General features: G+C 42.2%; 1 protein-coding gene across 1 annotated transcript in view; it reads right to left on the bottom strand.

Annotated features, from left to right (window-relative positions):
- The window catches only part of TMPRSS9 (transmembrane serine protease 9), a 162,885-nt gene that overhangs the window by 31,421 nt on the left and 105,571 nt on the right, over positions 1-25,893 (bottom strand). The window contains exons 14-16 of the mRNA XM_033956023.1: positions 16,370-16,541; positions 4,053-4,324; positions 839-975 (exon numbers count right to left, since the gene is read on the bottom strand). Coding sequence (XP_033811914.1) covers positions 839-975; positions 4,053-4,324; positions 16,370-16,541 — 581 coding nt within the window. The remainder of the gene's footprint in view (positions 1-838; positions 976-4,052; positions 4,325-16,369; positions 16,542-25,893) is intronic.

Below are 25,893 nucleotides of genomic sequence, written 5' to 3' on the forward strand. Positions count from 1 at the left end.
CTATATTGTGGTCGCTGGAGGCTAGCGTATCTCCTACTGAGACCTCTGAAACGCTTTCCCCGTTGGTGAGTACCAGGTCGAGGATCGCCTGGGCCCTAGTGGGCTCCGTTACCATTTGTTTGAGACGTGCTCCCTTTATGGAGGTTAAGAGCCTCCTGCTACCGCTGGTTGTCGCTGAAAATGAGTTCTAGTCTGCATCAGGCATATTGAAGTCCCCTAGCAGTACAGCTTCTCCTCGTAGAGTGATATTCTTTATGTCTTCAATTAATTCTGCGTCCATGTCTTCCAGTTGTCTTGGGGGTCTGTAAACCACACCTAGATACAGGCATTTTTCTCTGCCTCTTGCCAGGTTTACCCAGAGGGACTCCCCGGTGTACTTGACATCTGTGATCCTGGTGGTTTTGATGTCCTCTTTAATGTATAGAGCTACCCCCCCTCCTAACCTGCCCTCTCTGTCCTGACGAAGTAGATTGTAGCCCGGTATAGCCATATCCCACCCATGTGAGTCCGTGAACCAAGTTTCAGATATTGCCACCACATCTAGGTCGGCATTCGTTATTTCAGCCTCCAATTCTAGAATTTTGTTACCTAAACTGTGTGCATTGACTAGTGTTATGGTGTAAGGGTAGGAAGAGAGCAGGAGGTTACAGGTATATGAAAGTTTGAAAATGTATTTCATTCTGTGTTGAAGCAGTATTTTACTTTTGTTAAACCGCATAGATCAGAAAGGGTAATGCGGTATACAAATGTTATGTTATGCATAGATGTGTGAGAGATGAACAAAGTCCAGGAGGTTACTGGGACAGGTATTTCTCCATTCTTACATAATCTGGCTTACCTGACACGAATCTATCTTCCCATCTAAGAATCCGGCACATATCATGCGATCAGTAATGGAGAAGTTATAGAGGACACTGCACATTTTCTGATCAATGATTCCCACAGCAGCTTTCTGTAGGGTTTCAGGCTTGCTGGCTGCAGCAAAAGGAATTTCAACACTAGAAACATTATCCAAATAATACCTAATAGAATGAGTCCAAAGAATGAAACAGCGGGTATGTGAAACAGCATCGCATTTGCCAGTGCTGAAGGTCGTCTGCATGTGATCAGTACATTACCGGAAGTCAGTAAGTAGTGACTGGGTGGTAAGAACAGGAAGCTGAGAACTAGAGAAGCCAAGGTTCAAATTCCTTACATCCCACCGACTTTCCTTGTGACCATGGGCAGGTCATTTCACCTTCCATCACCTAAAGTACAAAACTGAGGTAGGGAACTGCCTACCATACCTGTGTATAACACATTTTGCACTCAAGCTTGGAAAGAACATAAGAATTGCCATGCTGGCACAGACCGAAGGTCCATTAAGTCCAGCATCCTGTTTCCAACAATGGCCAACCCAGGTTCCAAGTACCTAGCTACTGTAGATCCCAGGTAGTAAAACAGATTTTATGCTGCTTATCTTCGGAATAAGCAGTGGATTTTCCCCAAGCCATCTCAATAATTACCTATATTAGCCAAACCTTTTTTAAACCCTGCTAAGCTGATTTCACCACATTCTGCAGCAACGAATTCCAGAGTTTATCTACACATTGTGTGAAGAAATATTTTCTTCAGTTTGTTTTAAATCTAGTACTTAGTAGCTTCATCGCATGCCCCATAGTCCTACCTTGTTTACCCAAAAATAAGCCCTACCCCCAAAATAAGCCCTAGTTGAAACGCTTCTCCTTGCCCCCTTTCTATCTCTCCCTCCCATCCTGTCAGACTACTTAAGCCGCTCAGTGCAGGAAGTTCAGCAAGTCTCGCAAATAGCGCGTTTACTACCTTCCTGTTGCTGCCATTCTGCTCCCTGTTAGCTTGAGTGGCACAGTGTGAGAAGTTTGGGCAGGTCTTGCGGTTTAGAATTTCGTGACACCTGCCTGAACTTCTCGTACCGCGCTACTCAAGCTAACAGGGAGAGGAATGGCAGCAACAGGAAGGTAATAAACACGATATGAGCAAGGTCAAGAGAGTAAGTACCGCAGTAAAAACTTGAAGAGAAGATGAGAATGAGACAGGGTGGCTGGAGGGAGGGGGAGATATGTGTGTGAGAGACAGTGAAGACTGGAGAGCAATATAAGAGACTGATAGGCCGATTAAAGCGGAGATGTGTCAGTGAGAGAGACGCACGCAAAAAGACACACTGGAACGAGATTATAAGAAAGCGAAACAGGGTGACTGGAGGAGGATGTGAGAGAGAGATTGGGTGAAGACATGAGGTAATATATGAGAGAAATAGAGACACTGGGTTGAATGCTGGAAGGGGACATGGGTGTGAGAGGTAGTGGAGATCACAAATGGGTCCTGGTTCACCTAAAATTGCGGGTACCTTGCAATGGCTGCTGAAATACCGTGTTTCCCCAAAAATAAGACCTAGTGTGTTTTGTGGGCCCCAAAATTAATATAAGACAGCGTTTCATTTTCGGGGAAACACAGTAGTAGTTTTGGAAAGAGTAAATAAGCAATTCACATCTACCCTTTCCACTCCACTCAGTATTTTATAGACATCTATTATAGCACCTTTGAACCGTCTCTTCTCCAAGTTGAAGAGCTCTAGCTGCTTTAGCCTTTCCTCAATGTTCCATAGCTGGAATGACACTAGGTAGCACCAGATGTGCTCCACCTTCAGTTACCTACTGAACACTGAACAGGATTCAGCAGTAATTTATTTTAAAAATGTAAAACCTCTCTTACTGCATATTTTGAAGGGAATTTTCAAACTTGCCTGCTTTTCTGCAAAGCCCAAAGCTATCTTTTTATCTGTGCTCTTTGCACCAGTTTTCAAAGAGAAAGTAGACATGTACTCTGAACCTTACAGATATTACAAAGTACACATGGGCATCTGTCCCTAAACTTTCTGTGGGCACTTTTTACATTGAAAATGTCAATCCATGCATGTTACTTGCTCAATGAACACAGGTAAAATGTTTTCCTTCCTTAAATCAACTATGAAAATCACTTTTTAAATGACACTGAATGGAGTACTAAAATCTAGATAAACACAAATCCCTCTTGATGTATCTTGTCATTAGCATTTACTGCAAGTAATTCACCATTTAATTAAATCTTTTTTGGATTTCTAGCCTGGCTTTCCCCAAATGGTGCTTGATACAGCTTTAATCATTATTAGAATCCATGTACAATAAGTCACTGTCCCCATGAGCTTATGATCTGTCAGGGGTGAACAGATAAAGCAATTTGCTTGAGGTCAAAAGGAGTATCAGTGGGGGGGCTAATGGGATTTGAACTCTGCTTCTCAGTCCATTGGCAGCAACATAGTTAGAAAAATAATCCAAAATTCAGACCTGTAATTATAGTAGCCTTTCATTTAAAGCTGAGCTTCTATGGGTCCCTAACACAAGTGGGCACATACCTAACATCAGAATCTCTTTTGGGAAATATGAACTCCCCCCTCAAATCACAAGTCAGGAACCTTGGAATACAGCTAGATTCAACTCTTATGCTAATCCCCCAAATCCAAGCAATCTTAAGAGTGTGTGATTTGTAAGAAAATGAATATGTGTAAGTGAGGACTGGCTGAATGCATCACCAGAGGCTCCCCTCAACCCTGATAGTCACCTGTGCAATGTGTCACATGTGAGCATCATCTGTCAAGTGTGTCATAGTACAAAAAAGGATGAGAACTATTGATTTAAATATATAACACTTCCTTTCCAGAGGACAGGATTTGTCATGAAGAAGCAAAACGCATGTATACTGCAGTCAGACCAGACAAAATAGTTAAGAGAGGTTCTGGCTGTTCTACAGATGATTATTTTCAATAGATTTTATGAGACTTTGTATGCAGGATGGGCTGCTAAAATAAAAGTATTAATTTTATGAATAAAAGTGTGATTTTAAACTCATTTTATAATAAGGACTCATTAAGAAAGTAGGCGATTTGCTCATTTCAACCAGGCTGTTTAATTCTGGTGCTCAGATCATCAGCCTTTTGTCATAGAATCAATGCATAAAAGAGGGTTGAGCCCTCTCCCACGTCTCTCCCTGCCCCTCACCATTGCCCTCTTTGATATTGCCCCATCCTGAGATCATACACTTCCAGCCAGTGGGGAGCTTCTGCAGTGTGGAGGGCAGACAGACAGGCTGAATATATCTATTAAAGCTAAGAGGCCGCTGGAGCTCCAGGACAGCTGCATCAAAATCTAAGGTCATAGGGTTGTAGCTGGGGTGCCGCACCAGCCTTTTGATCCCGACCTTCACCACCCCAGCATCTGTTCCACTCAATGAAGCTGTGCCTGCATAGGCAATGATGTATTCTTCCTTAGTACTGGAAAGGAAGAATAGAAGTGTGTCACTGACAAAATGTATACATGTATATCCAGCAATTGTTCAAAATTCTATAAAGGGGCTCCCAGATTTAGGTGCCTATCATGGGAGCCAATTTTTCAAAATGAGTTGGGGTGCTAAACCCAATGGAAATTATACCTCCCTGGACAAATCAGAGTTTGTTCAATATTGTGGATGCACAAGCACCCACAGAGCTGGCTCCTATTGTGTCTATTCTATAGAGCAGGGTTGTCCAATGTCGGTCCTTGAGGGCCGCAATCCAGTCGGGTTTTTAGGATTTCCCCAATGAATATGCATGAGATCTATTAGCATATATAGAGATCTCATGCATATTTATTGGGGAAATCCTGAAAACCCGACTGGATTGCGGCCCTCGAGGACCGACATTGGAGACTCCTGCTATAGAGGAAAGTAAACACCTACTTTCTTTTGGAGTATTAGCACAACTGAGTGCATTTGTGCCTAAATGCCAGACTCTGCCCACCTGTAAGAAATGCCCTGTTGAAGATATGTGTATTTACAAATAGTTCACAGCTGGATTTTTGGCATATATGTGCTGGTTTTCTAGTCATTTAAGTGCATATTTGCCATATACATGTTAAAAGTAAGTGCATATAGTATATGTTTTTCTCCAAGATTAAGCAGGCAATATATTCTCACATATAGGGTGGCATCATCCACAAAACCTGGCACAGACATGTGCCAAAGTGTACTGTCACTTTAAAACAGCACTGTCCATACAGCGCATGTGCCTTCCCACCCACTTCGGCTTGCAGGACCTTCAGTTCTTTGTTTTCCACAAAGCAAAGAAGTTGTGATTGCAAACACTCCTGTGTGTGGTAATTCTTTTTACTTTAGGTGCCTACCCATACCATTTTTTCTTCATGTTTTTTCATTTTATTATATTTAATATAATTTTCTCTTCATTTTCATGTTTTTTTCTTTTTTTGGGCCTTTAGGCGACTTCCCACCTCCAACGCAGCTAAGATTGTTGACTCCTTTATGGGTACAGTTCTATTTGACCTCCCCTAAAATTGAGTACTTTGATTTAGCGTCGGTGGTCTTCCCATTGATGTCTCCAATGTCCAATGGATTCAAGAAGTGTTCTCGATGTAACAGGACCATTTCAGTTCCTCACAATTGGCGTGTGCAGTGTCTTGTTTCTGAGCATCGGGACGTTTCTTGAACTCTCTGTGGTCACATCCAAAAGAGAGCTCTAAATGCTCATCAAATTCAATTTTGGGTCTACCTCTACCATGTCTACAGACCCATTACCAGCCTAAGTGCCTCTCCATTGCCGTTGACCCAGTGTGCACCTCTCAACCACCAGTTCTTTCTAGAGGCAGTTCCTTTCTTTTGCGCGTCAAAGCTCAGAGGACCTCTGGAAAAAATCTAAGAAGCGTCAGCACTCACCTTCTAGATGAACTTCCATCTCCTCACCATCTTCAACTTCTCAGAAGCATCCATGCTCGAAGCACTCTCCATCAATGCAGATGCTTTCTCTGACTGGGCGTCCTCCTTCATCTACAGTAAGTCCCTGATGCTCCAGCATCAACCTAAGCCAACTTTATCTTTGACTACAGGACCAGGTTAAAGTCCTATTGCAGCAGGAATTGGCATCTTTGCTATACTCCCAGGCACTGCTTCCCTCGAAGCAACACACCTCAGCTTCAGCCTGACATAATAAGGCCAGATGCTACTTTGCAACCTTCACATTCTTGATGTCGATTTTCATCACAATGTCGTGATTCAACACCTCGATGTCAATCTACATCCAAACGTTGAGCTTTCATGTCTCAACGTCGAGCTTCTCCCCAATGCCAATCACCTCATGCCTATTCATCCAGGCATACTTTCTGAGCCTCCTCTCGACACCTCTATCGAGGCACTTCTCCTTCACAGTCTCAATGCTTTTCACAATGCTCCCCTCAACATCATATTAAGGACATTGACTCAGATCTCTCCTCCACTTCATATTAAGGACATTGACTCAGATTTTTCTTCCACTCATCTGAGATCAACATTTCTGCTGAGGAGTCTTGTGGAATCCCGTCAGATCCTTCACTTCCTTTTCCTAGGAGAAGATCTCTGCCTGACCTCTTTTACAGAATTCATCAGGCAGATAGGCCTAGCTCTTCCCATTCATATGGAATCTGAGCAGAAGCCTCAAGCGAGCCTGGAATATGATAAATTTCCCAAGGACTGTGTAAAGCCTCCTCTACACAACATAATGAAGGAAGCTCTTTTTAAAAACTGTGAAAATCCTCTCACAGTCCCAATAGCTCCTAGAAAATTAGACATACTATAATCTAATCTAATACAAGATTTATGAATCGCATTAATACCATTTAGTTCAAGGCAAGTTACAGCTAAGAAACCATATACATTCTATGGGAATATTATGATATCCTATTTTAACTCCCCTGATGGAGTTTACACTGTATCATTTTAAAAAGGTCTCAACATCGTATGAAACTTTAGATAATTCACTAAAGTTCTTAATTGTACTGGTAAATCATTCCAAATTGAAATTGCTGCATTTACAAAATAGGAATTAAATTGACGTTTATACCTTATTCTTTTTAATTGAGGAAAATGAAGCAAAAGAGAACCATTCAACCTATTGGAAGAATAATGTAGCTGAGAAAAAAATTAGCACTAGATCATCAGGAGCTTCTGCATGTAGAATAGGGTGAACAACACAACTAGTTTTAAACTCAATGTGTCTCTTGATAGGTAAATAATGAAGTCTTTTATATGCAGCAGAAACTCTGTCAAATCTCTTCAGTCCATAAATCAATCAATTGGCTGTATTTTGAATTAATTATAAATTTTTTTAACTACTACTATTACTATTTATCATTTCTATAGTGCTGAAATGCATACACAGCGTTGTACATTTACCCCATCTTTTACGAAACTGCGATAGCAGTTTCTAATGCAGAGAGCCGTGCTGAATGGCCCGCGTTGCTCCTGACCCTCATAGGAACTCAATGAGCATCGGGAGCAGAGCAGCTCCCCGTGCTAGAAACTACTTAATATTCAATAGACGGTCCCTGCTCAGAAAAGCTTACAATCTAATTTGGCAGGACATCTCAGGGTTGGGGAGTTTCTAGCAGAAGGAATGATATGATGGGTAAAGGTATCTGACAGTGAGTAGGAGTTAAGAGTTGAAAGCAGCTTCAAAAAAGTGGGCTTTTAGTTTGGATACGAATACTGCATTAGAAGCAGTGTAGTGTAATTCATTACTTGCATCTTCATCTTCATTTTTGTTATCATCATCATGCTGGCCAACTACAAAGAAGGCTTTCACAAAGTTGGAATCATTTTTCATTTGATGGTAAACTCTGAATATCTTTGAGAATAATGGAAGAGCATCAAATGTGTAGGAACCCTTCAGTCTTGGAGCCAGAAAAACAGGCTTCCTCTCTGAAACTATCAATTCAAAGAGACAGTCACCTCAATATAAAAATTTTCTTTGGGATGACTAGCAGTCTATTATGGTAGAGACATATATGTCCGTTCACCAAGATTACTAGCTTCAGCTTCAGCTCCACTTCAAAGTGACCTACCTCATCATTATTCTATTTGGCTGGTATCTTGACCTTTCACTCTCAACTCTAAGGATTGTCAAGCAGCTTCTGATTTTACTATTCTGAGGCTTATCCCAGAGGATCCCAGACAGATGAACTCATTGGATCTGTAGCCTATAATATTACTAGGCTGAACTCTGCAGTGGTTACAGCTACAGCCTTGGCATCCTGAGGTTGTGGGTTTAAATCCTGCACTGCTCCTTGTAACCCTTGGCAAGTCACTTAATCCCCATTATCCCAGGTACATTAGATAAAGTGGGAGCCCACTGGGACAGTTAGGGAAAAATGCTTGAGTACCTGAATAATTTGTAATCCACATAGAATTGTAGGATATGCAGAATATAAATTATTTTTTTTAAAAAATAATAATAAATAAATCTTAAACAAAGAAATAAATACAGTTCAGTAGATCTCAAGAAATTTCTTCTTTCACAGAATTCACACTCAACCAGCACCTCCTAAGATTAGGGCAAACTGGGAGTGTATTTTCACGTACTCTCTGTGAAATGGTAATACTGTACTTTAAAGCTTGGCAACACCAAGTTACTTAGAAGCAAGCAAATACAAGGCTCCGAGGTAAGTAGATTCAAAGGTAAAAACTGGAAGGGTAGCAGTACTTTTCCTATGGCCATGTGCAGCTCTAAAATGGAGACTGCTATTTCCACATGCACACAAGAGAATTAGCCAGGAGAAAGGGGGGCTCAGCCTCATATGTACTCCTAAACTCATATGTATTCCTAAAACTCTAGAAATTTTATCAGCTGGAAAGAAATATCATTCTGTATGGGAATAGCAGAGGGAACTACAGATCACAAAATCAAAGAAGGCTTCAATCTACTCCTGCCTTTGATAAACCACAGCTACACCAGTCCTTAGTGGTAGACATAGTCTTGAAATGTGCTCACAGCTCACATTCTTATGCCAGTACTCCTCCTGACAGATATGGCAGATAAGTATTTCAATCATCCATGCTTACTAACCGCATATGAAATTATAATTTTTATGACTTTTTACCTAAATTCTTTAATTCAGCGACTGCCAAACTTCCGACAAATACCTTCCTTCAGACCAACAGGAAACTTTCCAACACCTCATGAAAGACTTTTTAGAAACTAGAAAATACATGGTGAGATCTGTCTTTAATGCTTTTGACATCTTGTCTAGAACATCAGCAGTTTCTATTGCTATGCACAGGCAGGCATGGCTCCATGTTTCCAACCTAGAGACCAATGTCCAATACCATCTGTCAAACGTCCCGAGTACAGGAGATGACATTTTTGGGGATCGCATAAAAGAAGCTACTGAAAAGATAAAGAAGCATACTGATTACACAACACTGTCCAAAGTACAATCTGCTCCAACCACACAGCAGCCAAGGAAATATTCTGCTCCTTATAGAAGAGAACCTTATTACCCATTCAGGAGTCGTTTTTCTCAGCCTGCCTCCTCATCATGCCCCTCTACTCATCAACAGAAACAAAAAAAAACAGCAAACGTCTCTTCCATCAAAATCTCAGTAGACTTCTTGACTTTCTCACAGAGAGCACTGCCAAAGTCTCTTTTTCTCTTCCAAAAGAGTTGCCAGTGGGAGATTTGATCCACAATTTCTATAGATGCTGGACCCAGATAACATCAGACAACTCTGATTGTCAAGCAGCTTCTGATTTTACTGTTCTGAGGCTTATCCCTGAGGATCCCAGACATATGAACTCATTGAATCTGTAGCCTATAATATTATCAGGCTTAACTTTGTGATTCCATAATCAAGCTTTCTTTAATAAAACTTAAAACAAATAAATAAATACAGTTCAGTAAATCTTAAGAAATTTCTTCTTTCATAAAATTCACACTCAACAAGCATCTCCTAAGATTAGGGCAAGCCGTAAGTGTATTTTCACATTCGCTCTATGAAATGATAATACTGTACTTTAAAACTTAACAACACCAAGTTACTTAGAAACAAGCAGATACAAAGCTAGTCACTCCATGGCAAGCAGATTCAAAGGTAAAAATCAGAAGGGAACATGATAGGCCCTACACCTTTTCAAAACACCTCCAACCCATCCCCCCACAAAGAGTCTACTTTCAACTCACTCCAGAAATCTCTGTTTCACCAGTAACTCTCAGCACTTCTTCACCTCAGTGCAATACAACCAGTTCCACCACAGGAGAATGGCAAAGGGTTCTACTCCAAATATTTCTTATTTCCAAAAAAGACCATAGATCTGAGTCAAATATTAGACCTCCATGCTCAGTCCCAACAAATTTTTAGAGAAGGATAAGTTTTCCATGGTTTCTCTGGGAACTCTGTTACCCTTACTGGAAAAGAACAATTGGCTTTGCTCTCTAAGTTTAAAAGAAGTCTACACTCACATTTCAATGTATTCTCTCTTTAAAAGCCATTTTCCCTCCATCCTTATGGATTTCACCAGCCTCATGACAGTTATATTTAATCCTCTTCCTAGAGCAGGGGTGTCCAATGTCGGTCCTTGAGGGCCGCAATCCAGTCGGGTTTTCAGGATTTCCCCAATGAATATGCATTGAAAGCAGTGCATGCAAATAGATCTCATGCATATTCATTGGGGAAATCCTGAAAACCCGACTGGATTGTGGCCCTCGAGGACCGACATTGGACACCCCTGTCCTAGAGGTATGAGCCTGGCAGCTTAGAAGTTCCATATGTGAGAATATACTGCCTGCTTATCCTCGAAGAAAGCATAATTACTCACCTGTAGCAGGTGTTCTCCAAGGACATCAGGCAGATATTCTCACAACCTACACACCTCCCCTAGCTGGCTTTGTAGCTTTTGGAAGGAACTGAAGGTCCCACGAGCTGATGTCGGGTGGGAAGGTGCACGTGTGGTATGGACAGTGATAGTTTTAAAGTGACAGAACACTTTGGTACGTATCCATGCCAGGCTCCATGGACAACATTACCCCTTATGTGAGAATATCTACCTGCTGTCCTCGGAGAAACCTGCTACAGATGAGTAACTATGCTATTGCTTTGGTTATACACACAGAAAGGCAATATATCAAATCTATGACCTTTTACCCTTGATTTCTTTAACGCTTTCTTTATAGAATTATCCCCTTAAATCCAGATTTTCTGATGTTTCTCAATTATAAGAGATAATTGTCTGAATGTAAATTCAAGAACATATAAGGAGTGGCTCAGTGGTTAAAGCAATATGCAAAGAATAAGGGAAACTAGAGTTCAAAAATCTCAATTCCCGTTAGACTATAAATTATTTTCTCTAGCTATGCCAATAATGCTACAAACTGCCATTTTGAGAATCATTTGGTAAAGCAGGTAAAAAAAGGCAGCTGAGCATCCATTTATACCCCCCCAACCACACACCAAAAAAAGTATACAACAAGGTTGAACTTATAAGCAAGGAATACATTTAACAAGGTATAAATTTGCATGTCATCTTCACACCCAGGGTTATTTTATAAGGTGTTTTTAGTTCTAAGGCTCTACAGCAGGGGTATCAAAGTCCCTCCTTGAGGGCCGCAATCCAGTTGGGTTTTCAGGATTTCCCCAATGAATATGCATGAGATCTATTAGCATACCATGAAAGCAGTGCATGCAAATCTCATGCATATTCATTGGGGAAATCCTGAAAACCTGACTGAATTGCGGCCCTCGAGGAGGGACTTTGCCACCCTGCTCTACAGGAAGATAGTACTGTATATAATGGTTCTACATCCAAGGCAAGTGTCACTATCAAAGATCCAAGTTACTCAGTTCCAGACTGAATCTTTTCATATGGTCCTGGATTTCTGACCACCTCATTCTTAAGACCCCATTATGAGACTCGCAGAACTGATTCAATGAGCAGAAGCATTGTGTCACACAATGTTTACTGTTCCATGTCTTCAATTTTGCCAAGTCGTGTCATACTATGTTCCCCATGCTTTGAAATACTATGCTTACCATACTATTTCTCACTATGCCATGATTGTCATATTATGTTTTACCATGTTTGATTAACTATGTTTTGCCATCCCTGTCAGACATTGTTTGCCATGCTATCTACTACCTCGCTATGCCTGAGAGTGTGGCGCAGGGGTTGGAGCTGCAGCCTTGGCACCCTGAGGTTGGGGGTTCTTGTGACCTTGGACAGGTCATTTGGTCCTCTAATGCCCCGGGTATGCTGCTGGGACAGTCAGGGAAAATGCTTTAATACCTGAATAAATTCATGTAAACTATTCTGAGCTCCCATGGGAGAACAGTTTTAGGAAATTGAATAAATAAATACTACAAATCCCACACTGCTTTGGGATTTAAGTTCAAAAGTAAGAATGGCCAAAAGGTTAACTTGGCATTTCTGCACTACCGCTATATCCATGGGTACTTTTTAATCCTAGGTAGGGAGATTCTAACATTCATAGCTATAGATAATAGAGCATGAGTTGTGAAAGGGTAAAACAGCTGCAGTTTTCCAAGAGAATGTGGCCTTTGCTACTTTTCACCATGGGCATTTCACTCTGTTGGCACTAGCTTGCAGAGGAAGTCTACAGCCACTTGCATACTCCTCCAGCATTCTCCAGGCAAACTCCCTAATCCACCCATTCCAACCCTCTCCCCTCCCCACTCCAGGTGCCCCACTCTCACTTCTCCCCACCTCCATAGTTCCTGTACACCTCCATCTCCAGATATTGAACCTTCCCAAACTCTTTCCTCACTCCAAAACTATTAACCGTCCTCAACACCATGTCACTAGCACTTTGAATTCATCATCTCACCTTCCTTTTTGTCTTCTACCTTCTTCTCAGCCTAAAGCTTCAACATTTTCTTCCTCTCATTAAACCATACCCACTTTTTCTGTGTGCAACTTCTGTGGCTTCAGTGGCAGTGTAACCCCCCCCCCCCCCCCAATGCATCACCTACTCTCATCTGTATTATCCTGCTCCTTTTTTTGCTCTCTGCCAGGGATATCAGTTTCAATCCTGGTCCTCCTAATCATTCACCTTACTCATGCAGGTCACATTACAATGTCTCCAATCTCTTTTTTGTTCCTCTTCTCACTAATGTGCCCTATGGAATGCCCACTCTGTCTCCAAAAAGCTTGCCTACATCCATGACCTCTTATCTCTCGATCCCTCCACCTGCTTGCAATAACTGAGACTTGGCTCTGCTTCAGCCACCATCCTGTGTCATGGAGGTTACCTTTTCTCCCATACACCTCACCCAGTTGGTCACAGGGGAGGTGTTGGGCAGTTATTCTCACCCTGTTGTTGATTTCAACACCTTCTTTCTCCTCAGTCTCACTACTTTTCTTCTTTCCATGTAGCGATCATTTATCGTCCCCCTGATAAGTCCTCTTCCTTTCTCATTGACTTTGACTCCTGGCTTTCCTTCTTTCTTGAACCTTCATCTCCTTCCTTCATTTATGGTGACTTTAACATTCATGCTAATGACCCCTCCGACTCTTATGCTTCTAGGCTTCTAGCCTTAACATCCTAATTCAATCTTCAGCCATGCTCCACCCTCCCTAAGCACCAGAATGGCCACTGCCTTGATCTTGCTTTCTCCAACTCTACCATCACAAACTTCTCCACCACAGTTCTTCTCCTCTCTGACCATCATCTGATAACTTTCACAATTCATCACCCTTCCCCCAGACCCAGCCAATCACCGATACATTCTCTCTCCACCATTGTCTCGTACCTCCTCTCAACCACTATGCTATACAAGGCTGTCTCCTCCTATAATACCATTCTCTCCTCTATTCTAGATACCCTCTCTTCCCCCACTCCATGTTCTGTAAGGCAGGCCAAATCCCAGCCTCTAAAATCCACTATTTACGTTCTTATGCCAGGTATGCTGAACGTCTTTGGCTCAAATCCTGCACTCATGCTGACTTCATGCATTTCAAATTCCTTCTGACCACTTTCAAGTCTGCCCTTTCACTTGCCAAACAAAATTACTACACCCATTTGACTTACTCTTTCAGCTCCAACCCTTGCTATCTCTTTGCCACACTGAACTCCCTACTTAAAGTGTCCTCGCCTCCAACCCCTCCATCACTTTCCCCAGACTATGGCTGAGTACTTATAGTGAATCAAAAAGCAATGGGAACAAGTTGCTAATTCCTAAGACCAAACGTTATAAAGACTTGTTCAATGAATTGTTTCAAGTCTATAATTGAACTCTCAGATGCCTGCTCTGGTGAATCATCAAAGATTTCTATCCAGAAATGCAGGAGGAGGTATCGTTCATGCGAGTTCGTTATAAATAAACTAGTGCCATTTTGCCTCTTCAACAGAGTCTAGCTGCACCATTTGACCCCTGAGGAAGCCAGAAATGGTGAAACGGGTCCCCGTAGGGTTTTGATATCGACACTTGCAAGCAATTACTAACTACTAATAATGACAAGATAAGTGCGATTTTTCTATTTTTATTTATTGAAAGTTTTGTTCAGCAAATATTTTTGCACTAGTTTATTTATACGAACTCGATGAATCGATACCATCCTCCTGCATTCTCAGTACTGTCTCTCCTACTGTCCACTCTTTCCACATTCATCACAATCCTCAATCTATCTTTCCACTACAACTGTCCCTGATGTCTTCATATAAACTCTAATTACACCACTACTCAAAAAAAACTTTCACTGGATCCTACCTGCCCTTCCAACTATCACCCCATCTCCCTCCTCCTCTTCTTATCCAAGTTATTTGAATGTGTTGTTCACCGCCATTGCTTTGACTTTCTGTCATCCCTAGCTATTCTTGATCCACTCCAATCAGGCTTTTGCCCCCAGCACTCTATGGAAACTGCCCCATGCTAAAGTCTCCAATGTCCTCTTCCTGACCATATCCAAAGGCCTCTATTCTATCCTCATCCTTCTCGAACTATCAGCTACTTCTGACACTGTAGATCACCACCTTCTCTTTGATACCCTGTCCTCACTTGGATTTTTGGGCTCTTTTCTTTTTTGGTTCTCTTCTTATCTCTCACACTACACCTTTAGTGAATGCAGTGGTGGATCCTCCTCCACTGCTATCACACTATCAGTCAGCATATCCAGGGCTCTGTCCTGGGACCTCTTCTTTTCTCCAACTGTACTCATTATCTTGGTGCTCTGATCTCCTCCTATGGTTTTCAATATCACCTCTATGCTGACGACTCCTAGATCTACCTTTCTACACCAGAAATCTCTACAGGAGTCCAGGCCCAAGTCTCAGCCTACCTGTCCAACATTGCTGCCTGATGTCCCACCACCACTTAAAACTGAATATGACCAAGACTAAAGCTACTTATCCTGCAACCTAAACCTACCTCTCCTCCCCACCGCCCCCCCCCAATCTCTGTCTCAGTGGATAACACTCTTATCCTCTCTGTCTTGTCAGCTCGCAACCTCGAGGTCAACTTTGAATCCTCTCTCTATTTCTCTGCACAAATCCAACAAACCACCAAAACCTGTAATTTCTTTCTTTACAATATCATCAAAATCCAACCTTTCTTCTCTAAGCACACTATAAAAACTCTTATACACACCCTTATCACCTCTCACCTAGACTACTGCAACTTGCTTCTCACAAGTCTTCCAAGTAACCATCTCTCTCCCCTTCAATCCATTCAAAATTTTGCCACATGACCAGAGTTGCCATGACCACATCACCGTTCTCCTCAAGTCACTTCATTGGCATCCCCATCCATTTCTGCATACAGTTCAAACTCCTTTTATTGACTTACAAGTGCATTCACTCTACTAACTCCTCGATATCTCTCCTCACTTATCTCTTTCTATATTTCTTACCAAGGTAACTCCATTCATTGGGCAAATCTCTCTTATCTGAACCCTTCTCCTCTACTGCCAGCTCCAGACTATATTCCTTCTCTCCTTGCTGTACCTGCCTGAGCCAGTATGTCAAGCTCCATTCCTGGCAGTATTCAAATACAAGCTAAAAGCCCACCTTTTCAAGTTTGCTTTTTAACTCCTACCCCCACTCACATTGTATAGAAACTCCCTAACCCCCATATTTGTCCTGTTTGTTTGATTAGATTGTAAGATTTACTATCTCTTGAATGTTTTAATGCACAGTGCTGCATATGTCTAGCAGTGCTATAGAAATGATAAGTAGTAGTAGCTTTTAAGTACTTCTAATAGCAATTCAATTTTTACAGTGGTGACTCCCCAGAGCACTATCTACTGGCCTAGTCAAAGCAGAATTGGATACCCTCTGCCAGAAGCTGTGGCCTGCCCTTTTAGCTACAGGGAACACTGGCTACAAATATTAGCTGTGAACCTTTGTCGGCTCCCACTACAAATTCTACAGAAGGCGGGTGGGGGGGGAGGCGGGGAGAATAGTTCTTTTCAAGGGTGGAAAATAAATAGGAACCACAGATGTTTTAAAAAGAGAAAAATGAATTATCTAAAAACATATAAAGTAAGAAAGTGAAGAGCTCAGGTGCTTACAGATTGAAACAGTGAGCAGCAGACACCAGCCAGCGGTCCCCAATGATTGTGGCTCCACAGAAGTGCCGGGAACCATCCTTCAGACTGATCTGCCAGGGGACCTCCTCTCTGGAAGCATCCAAACCCCCTACAATCTTGTTGGGTTTGGCCAGCCCAGGTCTGTTACCACATTCTGAAAGACAAGATGAACCTTCTTTAGTCACATATTTCATATTACTCTGATAATGGTACTCTTGTTTTCAGTGACTTCCAGCTGCCAGTCCCTAGCAGCATTCAGATAAAGTGTCAGCTGTTCCTGAAAAACTTTGTACCCACATGGCCAATCCTTAAAGGGAGTACTGATTGTATGCAACTGTGGTGGCACTTTTCTATTTGAAGCAGTTCAGTTCACTGATCTTTTTCTGAGGAGGGTCTACTCACTTTCCTCTCTCAAACTGTAATAAGATGTAAGCCCCTAAACCACATAAAGTCCTGTTTAAGGTTATTCTTGTGAATGTTGAGACTCCTTTCAGACCTAATTGCTCCTTACTTACTTTAATTCTCCATCCTGAGCCAAGCCAGAGTTAAAATCCCACCAATGTACTTTTTTGACCTTGGGGAAATAAACTCGCCCTCATACTTAGACTACAAACCCTTTGAGAACAGCAAAATACTCATATCTTAGCACTACCAATGAAGAGATGCAAGCTAAATCTAGATAAATATATTAAAATAAACTGTCTTAAGAAGATTAGATATCCATTTAAATTAGGATGGTTGTTTTTGCAGTCCTACTTAAATCAAGTTATCCAGATAACTGGATATCTAGATTCTGAATACTGATTCAATTACCATTGCTCCCTAGAAAGCCTCCTGGTCCTCCCCCTAAATACATGCACCTTTGGCAGAATTTGGCATGAATTTCAAAAAATAATAATAAATTTGAAGTTAACCACATAAGTCTTAATATATAAATCCTTTTGAGTGTCAACTTTCTCATTTCTTACAATATTAATATAAAATAGTTATTGAATAAAGTTTTTTTTAGTCTTAGTTTATTTTAAGGCATTTTATAAAGTGAACAGAGAACAATAGCAAACAAATCTGAGAAGTGAATAAATCATAAGCAAACTATTACATCAGTTTTGAGAGAAAGACTTTAGGGTATGACCACTTCTTATTAAATTTAATAAAAGAGGTTCATTTTTTTTTAGTGATGTAGTATTAAAATCTATATAATAAACACAATTTTGTTCCACCATCTATCATAAGTAACATGTGAGAGATCCTTCCATGAGGCACATATAATCTTCAAAGCTGATATAAGTAGTGAGTCTAACAGATCAGTCTTATTATCAGATAATGCAGTGGCGTACCAAGGGGGGGGGCGGGAGGGGCGGTCCGCCCCGGGTACCAAGCCCTGAGGGGGTGCTCCGGTCCGGTTCCCCCCCCCTGCGCCGGGTGTCGCGTCTGGAAACAGCCTGCAGCAAGATCGCGATGCCAGAGATCTTTGCCTGCTTCGACTGTTCCCTCCGCCACGGTCCTGCCCCTCCTCTGATGTCAGAGGAGGGGCGGGACCGCGGCGGAGGAAACAACCGAAGCAGGCAAAGATCTCTGGCATCGCGCGATCTTGTTGCAGGCTGTTTCCCCCCAGGGCAGTAGCGTACCAAGGGGGGCGAGTGGGAGGTCCATCCCGGGTGCCGCCTTAGGGGGGGGGGTGCACAGCTGGCCCGGTCCCTATCGCGCTCCTACCCTCCCAGCGAAAGCAGCATCGGCGCCATTATCGAAAAAGGTAATGGGCGCCAGGCCTTGGAGCACCAAGGCAGACCGCTTCTCCCCCTCCCAGCCGAAACCCCGCTGACCATCCTATCTCTCCTCCCCCAAGTGAACCTTTCCGACCCTCCCAGCGAAAGCAGCAAACCTCCCTCCAGTAGCGTCGGCTTTATCCTCCCTCTGCCGCATCACTGATGACGTCATCAGTAACGCGGCAGAGGGAGGAGAAAGCCGCGAAGGAGGTTTGCTGCTCTCGCTAGGAAGGTCGGAAAGGTTCACGGGGGGGGGGGGGAGATAGGAGGGTCAGCGGGGGTTCGGCTGGGAGGGGGGAGAAGCGGACTGCCTCGGTGCTCCATTACCTTCTTCGGGCAGCAGCAGCGTTTACAATTCGCTGCTGTTGCCGGCTTCAGGCCTTGTTCTCTGCCTGGTCCTGCCTACTTCCAGTTTTCATGAAGACAGGACCCGACAGAGAGGAAGGCCTGAAGTGGGCAACAGCAGTGAATTGTGAATGCTGCTGCTGCCCGATGAAGTTCAGGACATCAGGACATCGGGGAAGGAGCAGGAAGAAATCGGCTGCTGGCTTGGGGGTGAGGGTAGGGAAAGAATCGTGGAAGTGGGAGAAATCGGCACGATGGCTTTGTGCGGGCTAGGGGAGAGAGAAAGAAAGGAAAAAAATAAAGAGGGGGGGCCTAGGGGAGAGAGAAAAGAAAGGCAGAAAGAAAGAGGGGACCAAGGGGAGAGAAAGAAAGGCAGAAATAAAGAGGGGATCAAGGGGGAGAGAAAGAAAGCAGAAAGAAAGAGGAGGGCCAGGGGAGAGAGAAAGAAAGGCAGAAAGAAAGAGGGGGACCAAGGGGAGAGAAAGAAAGGCAGAAATAAAGAGGGGGGCCAGGAGGAGAGAGAAAGAGAAGGCAGAAATAAAGAGGGGAGCCAGGGGGAGAGAGAAAGAAGAAGGACCAGAAGAAGGACCAGAGACTCATGAAATCACCAGACAAAAAAGTAGGAAAAATGATTTTATTTTCAACTTATGTGATCAAAATGTGTCCGTTTTGAAATTTATATCTGCTGTCTATATTTTGCACTATGGCCCCCTTTTACTAAACCGCAATAGAGTTTTTTTAGCGCAGGGAGCCTATGAGCGTCGAGAGCAGCGTGGGGCATTCAGCGCAGCTCCTACGCTAAAAACCGCTATCGCAGTTTAGTAAAAAGGGAGGGGGAATATTTGTCTATTTTTGTATAGTTGTTACTGAGGTGACATTGCATAAAGTCATCCTGCCTTGACCTCTTTGAAAACCCGCGGAATATAAATGATAATTAACATTTTCTCTGCGTACAGCGTGCTTTGTGTTTTTAAAATTTTCTTGTTGGTAGATCATTTTGACTTGGCCACAAAGGTAAGGGGGAGGGAGGGAGGGGAACTGCTGAAAGACATCTAGTAATCCTTGCAGGCTTGACTGCAGGAATTATTTTTGTAAAATCATGTTTTGTTATGTGACTGGCATTATCTAGACTTTAATTTCTATGAATGAATAGAATGAAAATGATATAAAATTACTTGCTTGTTTTTATGTGCGTGCGCTGAAGGAAAGTGGAGAGAGAGTGGGCTGAGGATGCTGAAGGGAAATGGGGAAGAGAGTGGGGAGAAGACGCTGATTTATAAATTGACAATTGTACAGAATATTGTTTCTTTTTATACTTTAATATAAACAATTCAAGGCTTGTGTGGATGGAATCAGGTGGTTTGCGGGGGATGGGGGACCGAGCTTACGGGGATTAGGTCCAATAAAATGGTATTTTTTTATTTCTCATTATTTGTTTTATTTTTATTTGTTAATTTATAATAGTGGTGATTGTTATGTATCAGGTTTTTCAAATTTACATCTACTGTCTTTATATTTTGCACTGTATTAGAGGACATGTGTTACTGTTTTTTGTGGTGTTTGCATTGTATCCAGGGTCTGGTTTTCTTGGGGGATCAGTTAACTTTTGTCTACATATTTCTATTTTTAGTTTGTGATTATTCATTTTGGGCGAGGGTGTATCTCTGTTCTGTGTGTTCTGAAAAAGAACATAGTTTTCAGTTGGCATTGACTACAGGACCAATTGACTGTGCGGGATCTGGCTTGTTTAGTTTTACAATGTATGTGTTGGTGTTCTAGTGCTCACTGCAATGTTTAAGATGCAGCCTTTCCTAGGTATCACTACTTGTGGTGCGATTATGTAGATTGGTACTAAAAATCATATTTTTCATATAGATGGGGGGGGGTGTCAAAAAATGATGGGCCCCGGGTGCCACATACCCTAGGTACGGCCACTGAGATAATGTTGACTCAATGCAGTTGCTTTTCAGAATAATCACTTTCTACGAAAAACACTCAGTAATATTAAAGATCTTACAAATCAAAGATCAAACTTATGACCAGAATTTAGAAATAACTGAACATTCGTAAATGTCTAATAGTACCAATGCTTTGTCCACAAGTCCAGCAATATTTGAATAATGAAGGATTATTAACATAAGATTTTAATGAAGTCCAGAAGGATATATGATGGAGAAAATACATAGATTTGGATTACAGAAGTGGATTTGGAAGATTTTTATATGGAGTAGCTGTATAGTATACCAATAAGAATCAGATAGAGAGAAATCCAAGTCTTCTTCCCATGATTTAAGGAGATTTATCATAATATCAGAGGGTAAAGATTTAAAAAAATTATAAAAGTGAGATGCAGCATGACCATTCATATGAATTTTGATACAAAATCTTCTCAAATCAGGGGTAATATGTAAATTATTAAATGAGATAGAACTTTTATGAAGGATTAGAGGGAGAGGCATTGGACAGAATTCACTCAATATCCTGTCTTAATATGAAAGCTTTATAATATAACAACAAGTCAGGGAAATTAACACCTCTATGACATTTCAGATGTTTCTGCTTGGACTTGGGAATCCTAGGTGATTTATCATTCCATAGAAAGTTGGATAATAATTTTTAAAAAATTGAGGAGGAAATATATTGAATAAAGTTTTGTTTTCCACTGTTGAAATGCTAGAGCAGTGGTTCCCAACCCTGTCCTGGAGGACCACTTGGCCAGTCGGGTTTTCAGGATAGCCCTAATGAATATGCATGGAGCAGATTTGCATGTCTGACACCTCCATTATATGCAGATCTCTGTCATGCATATTCATTAGGGCTATCCTGAAAACCTGACTGGCCTGATGGTCCTCCAGGACAGGGTTGAGAACCACTGTGCTAGAGGAACTCTGGATCTCTTGCCAATTTTCCAGTTTTGCTATTATATTAAACACAATATATAGCAGAGCTTTGGTCCTTGTAGTAATGCAAGATTTTCTGAACTTGTCTTTGGAACCCCATAGCCAAATGAGGTTTTCAGGAAGCCCAGTATATTCATATTTTTCTCAAGCATATTTATTGCAGACATCCTGAAATCCTATGTGACTATGGGATCCCCAGGACAGGTTTAGGAAGCCCTATAACAATTGAGCAGAGTTTCTTTTACTTGGCCCAGCAAGGCCTCTTGCAATCCTACAGCTTCCAGGTTCCCATAGGTACCAGACTTGCTGAGAATAAGTCTTGGTTGAATAAGCCTTAGTTTAATGAGGAGAGTGTGACATAGTGGTTAGAGCTACAGCCTCAGCACCCTGAAGTTGTGGGTTAAAATTACACACTGCTCCTTGTGACCCTGAGCAAGTCACTTAATCCTCCACTGCCCCAGGAACATTAGCTAGATTGCGAGCTCACAGGGACAGAAAGGGAAAATGCTTGAAGTACCTGTATATAAACAGCTTTGAGTGTGATTGTAAAACTACAAAAAAAAAGGTGGTATACTAATCTCTCTCTCCCCCTCCCCCCCACCCACCCTTATTGTGGATACTATGAAATGACAAGTTCACAAGTCCCTGTGGCTCATGCTGTATACTATAATGCAGGATACCTGAGTTTGTGTGCATATAGTTTTTCATGGGCACTATGAAGTATATAGAGTATCTGTCCAAGCCTGATTCCTCAGTTGGTACAAGCTCTACGGTATGAATATCTTAAGAGTCATTTCACCATTGCTCAGACTTTGGCTGCTTTCTCTGGCTGACTGGCTGGAGAGTCCACATACATGTCCAGCAGAGGACAAAAGAATCTGAGCTTCTATCCCCGTTGAATAATGTCCAGTACCCAAAAGTCTGAGCAAATCTGTGCCCAAGCCTCCCAATAATCAGACAGCCACTGTCCTATCTGTGGAGGTATGGCTACAGACCTAGCATCATTGGGACTTCTTGGAGGCTGCTGTGGCACGAGAACCAGAGGGTTGAGATTGCCTGAAGCTTCCAAACCTCTGTTGAGAACCCTGAGCTGATCTCTGGGCAGAGAACCATCCTGAGTACTGACGAAACCACCGAGAGCCACAAAATTACCACAACCTGACCCCCTCGGGGCATGTGGTCTACAGTCTGTAAGGATTAAGAGCGACAATCTATCACATTGGCCGTGTCTCTTACCAAAGAGCATTTGGCTTTTGAAGGGACGTCTGCTCAAGATGGCTTTAGAAGTCAAATCTCCTGTCCATTGCCTGTTCTACGGGTGGAGAGAGAATAAGCAGAAACTTTGCTCATACCCCTGAATGTGTCATAAAGAACATTTGCTACTCAATCCACCCCTGACATTAACTGGGGTGTTGTCATCCATCACAGGAATCCGACATAATCTAGAATGGCTGGTGAATACAACAAAGGAGGCTGCTGCTGCCACCTTTAGTTCCAAATTCATGGCCTCAAATTGCCTTTTGAGAGCTAAATCTATCCTGCAATCCTGCAAATCCTTTAAAATCACTCCACCTTTACTAGGCAGAGAAATATGTTTGGTAACTTAAGCAATCAACGAATCCACCTTAGGCAGTACAAAGCTGCTGAAACTCTGGAGCCATCAGGTATAGCTTTGTCATAGTCCAGGCAAACCACAAGGGGCCTCCCAGTGCTCCATAACCAGCATTATAATGTGTGGATGCAAAGGAATAAAATTTGGTCTGATCCTTAGAGCTGCTCATGACAGAATACTGTACAGCTGAGGTATGTGGGGGTTCTAGCTTTAATTCCCACAGTGAGTCTGTAATAAACTCCAGCAAAGCCACTGGCTTAAAAAAAGCAGTGTACCGCCAGGTCTTCCCTCTAGTCAAGGACTACCACCATCTTTTGACTACTGGCCTCCACCTGAAACCCTGAATCTTCCAAGATTGAAGATACACTCTGGGGCAGTAAGGCATTGACTCAAACCCCCAACGCGGTTCCAAGCATGAGAACAGGTTGACGGGGGGGGAGGCAGGGCTGGAGGTTGAAGCTGGGGCGGAACAGGGTAGGGCTTCAGCGGAACAGGGAAGGACTGGGTGGACTTGGGAGGGCCTGGGGGCGGGACCATGGGTCCGGATTCTACAATAGTAAAATTTGGGAACCCTAAATATAAACATTCAAAAAAATCAGGGAAGGGTTTTATTTTTGAGGTGGTGGACCCTAAACCAAGCCCCTGCAACCTCCAAAACAACAATTTTCAGCCACCTCCCTCCCTCCCCACCGCTTCTCCCATAGATTATAATAGCCTGTACTCAGCTGTTCCGTGCTGCTGCTTTGCCTGTTTCAGCTCACACTGCAGCTGGATAATGGAGAAGACTCCTGCCTCTGACAAGCATGTATAAGTGTCTAAAAGCTGTAATCTTTGGGCTGCCAGTGGGACTGAAGCCAGTCTGAGACCTCAGATCCCCACAGCTCCATATGCATTGAAAGGAGGAGGGAAACACAGCTGACACCCACTAAAACTTTCAGGACCACTATGGTGCTAAATAGCCCGCACTCAAACTCTGGAACAACCAGGACTAAGTCTCACTACTAGAGGAATGGTCCCCAAACACCACAGTTATTAAATGCAGGCTGTCTACACAGGTTCCCTGTAAAAGGGTTGCCCTGCTAGCTACTGTGTTGTCCTGTGTCTTCTCCTAGGCAGGGCTGCTGGGAACCTTTTGAATACCAAAAAGGCTCCAAATCCAGATAACCCCCCCCCAAAAAAAAAAATAAAGTACACTCAGAGCAGAGCAGAAAGACATCTTTCAACTCACATGTAAAAGAAAAAACTGGAGCTATAGCACAGCCCTGAGAGGAAGGAAGGAGGCGGAGCTGAAAAAGGTAGATAACATCTTCTATACAACTCGCAGTTAGAGGAGAATAACCCACTAGTCAGAACTCATGTGCCTTTTACACTAGAAGCTGAGCTATAAGTGTGGGTGGAGAAAAAGAGAGGAGAGGCTAGGCTACAGTAGCATAAGAAGGGAGATGGAGGGAAGACACTGGATATGTTGGAATCTTGTGTGAGAGAACATAGGGGTTGTCAAGGAGATAAATGAGAAGAGGGTGGTAGAAGTGTAATGGGGAGTAGGCAAAATAGAACGGACTAGAAGGCCAGAGAATGAGTGAAATAGAGCTAGAGGGTGAGAGGAGATGATATAAAGTTGATATGTGAAATATAGAGTAGGTGGAGGACTGAAGAGTGAGAGGGTAAAATTTGAATGGGTAGATAGAAAAAAGAGAGAGAAGAAATATATCAAAGATGGATGTAGTGAGGAAAAGGAAGAAGATAGGAGCAAAGTGGAGAAAGGACAAATAGCCAGCATCCACTGGAAAGAGAGCAGACAAGAAAGCAGAAGAGAGAAACTGAGAGCAACATGCTTGGGAAAATTAAATGACCAGGTCACAAAGGTGGAAAAAAAGTATTTTATTTTGAATTTATTAACAGGAATTTGTTAGCTTTGGGAAATGTGTAATACCTACAGTACTAAATCAAAATATTGGTGCTAGTGGGAAATCAATATTCAATACTCAAATTTACTCCACTATTTAAATTTAGAGAACCCACTCTCAACGGAAGAAAAAGCCTCAGGTTTTCTTTAGGTAAGGCATGAATGCTCAAACCTCCTCCACCAACATCGGCCAAAAAAACTTCCGGAGAGGCACATTCTCCCCAGAAGTTTTTTTGGTCGATGATGTTGGTGGAGGAGGTTTGAGCATTCATGCCTTACCTAAAGAAAACCTGAGGCTTTTTCTTCCGTTGAGAGTGGGTTCTCTAAATTTAAATAGTGGAATAATACCTACAGTATGTATTTGTATTTTGTTCAGTATGAGGAAATGTATTTCTCTTTTAATTTCTCCCATATTGTGGTACCTGCCTTGTTTGACTTTTTGGGTGTCAGTTCAATTATCATCTTCATATTTATGTTTCTAATTTGTGATCCCTTATTCTATATTTGGTGATAGTTTGCGTGTGTTTTGTGTGTGACTGAGATGTGGTATTCTACACAGAAACTACATGTAAACAGAACTTTGTAGCAGTCCCACTTGTTCTGTTTTACCAGTAGTAAATGTATTGACATTTTAGAGCCTTGTGTAAAATTTGTAGCACTGCCTATTCTTAAATAGGGTTCATGTTGTTAGTATCTCAGGATTTAGTACTATAATTTGTCCTAATTCAATTTGCTACATCTATGACAAGTTATTTTTCCAAGTTTTTTTGTATTATTTCACAGTGTGCCTGGTAGTAGGGAGATTTGTTGCTATTACTCAGATGAAATGAGAATCAGAAATTTTTTTCCTATGGTAACTTCTATAGAGAAAATATGCTAGTTATGATCTACACCTGTTGTTAGGGGGGAGATAAGGTATTTGTGGATACTGTACCAAACCAAAAGTCCATGAGGATCATGTATGAAGTGTGTCACAT

Source organism: Geotrypetes seraphini, chromosome 8, assembly GCF_902459505.1.
Source record: "Geotrypetes seraphini chromosome 8, aGeoSer1.1, whole genome shotgun sequence".
Lineage (NCBI taxonomy): Eukaryota > Metazoa > Chordata > Amphibia > Gymnophiona > Dermophiidae > Geotrypetes > Geotrypetes seraphini.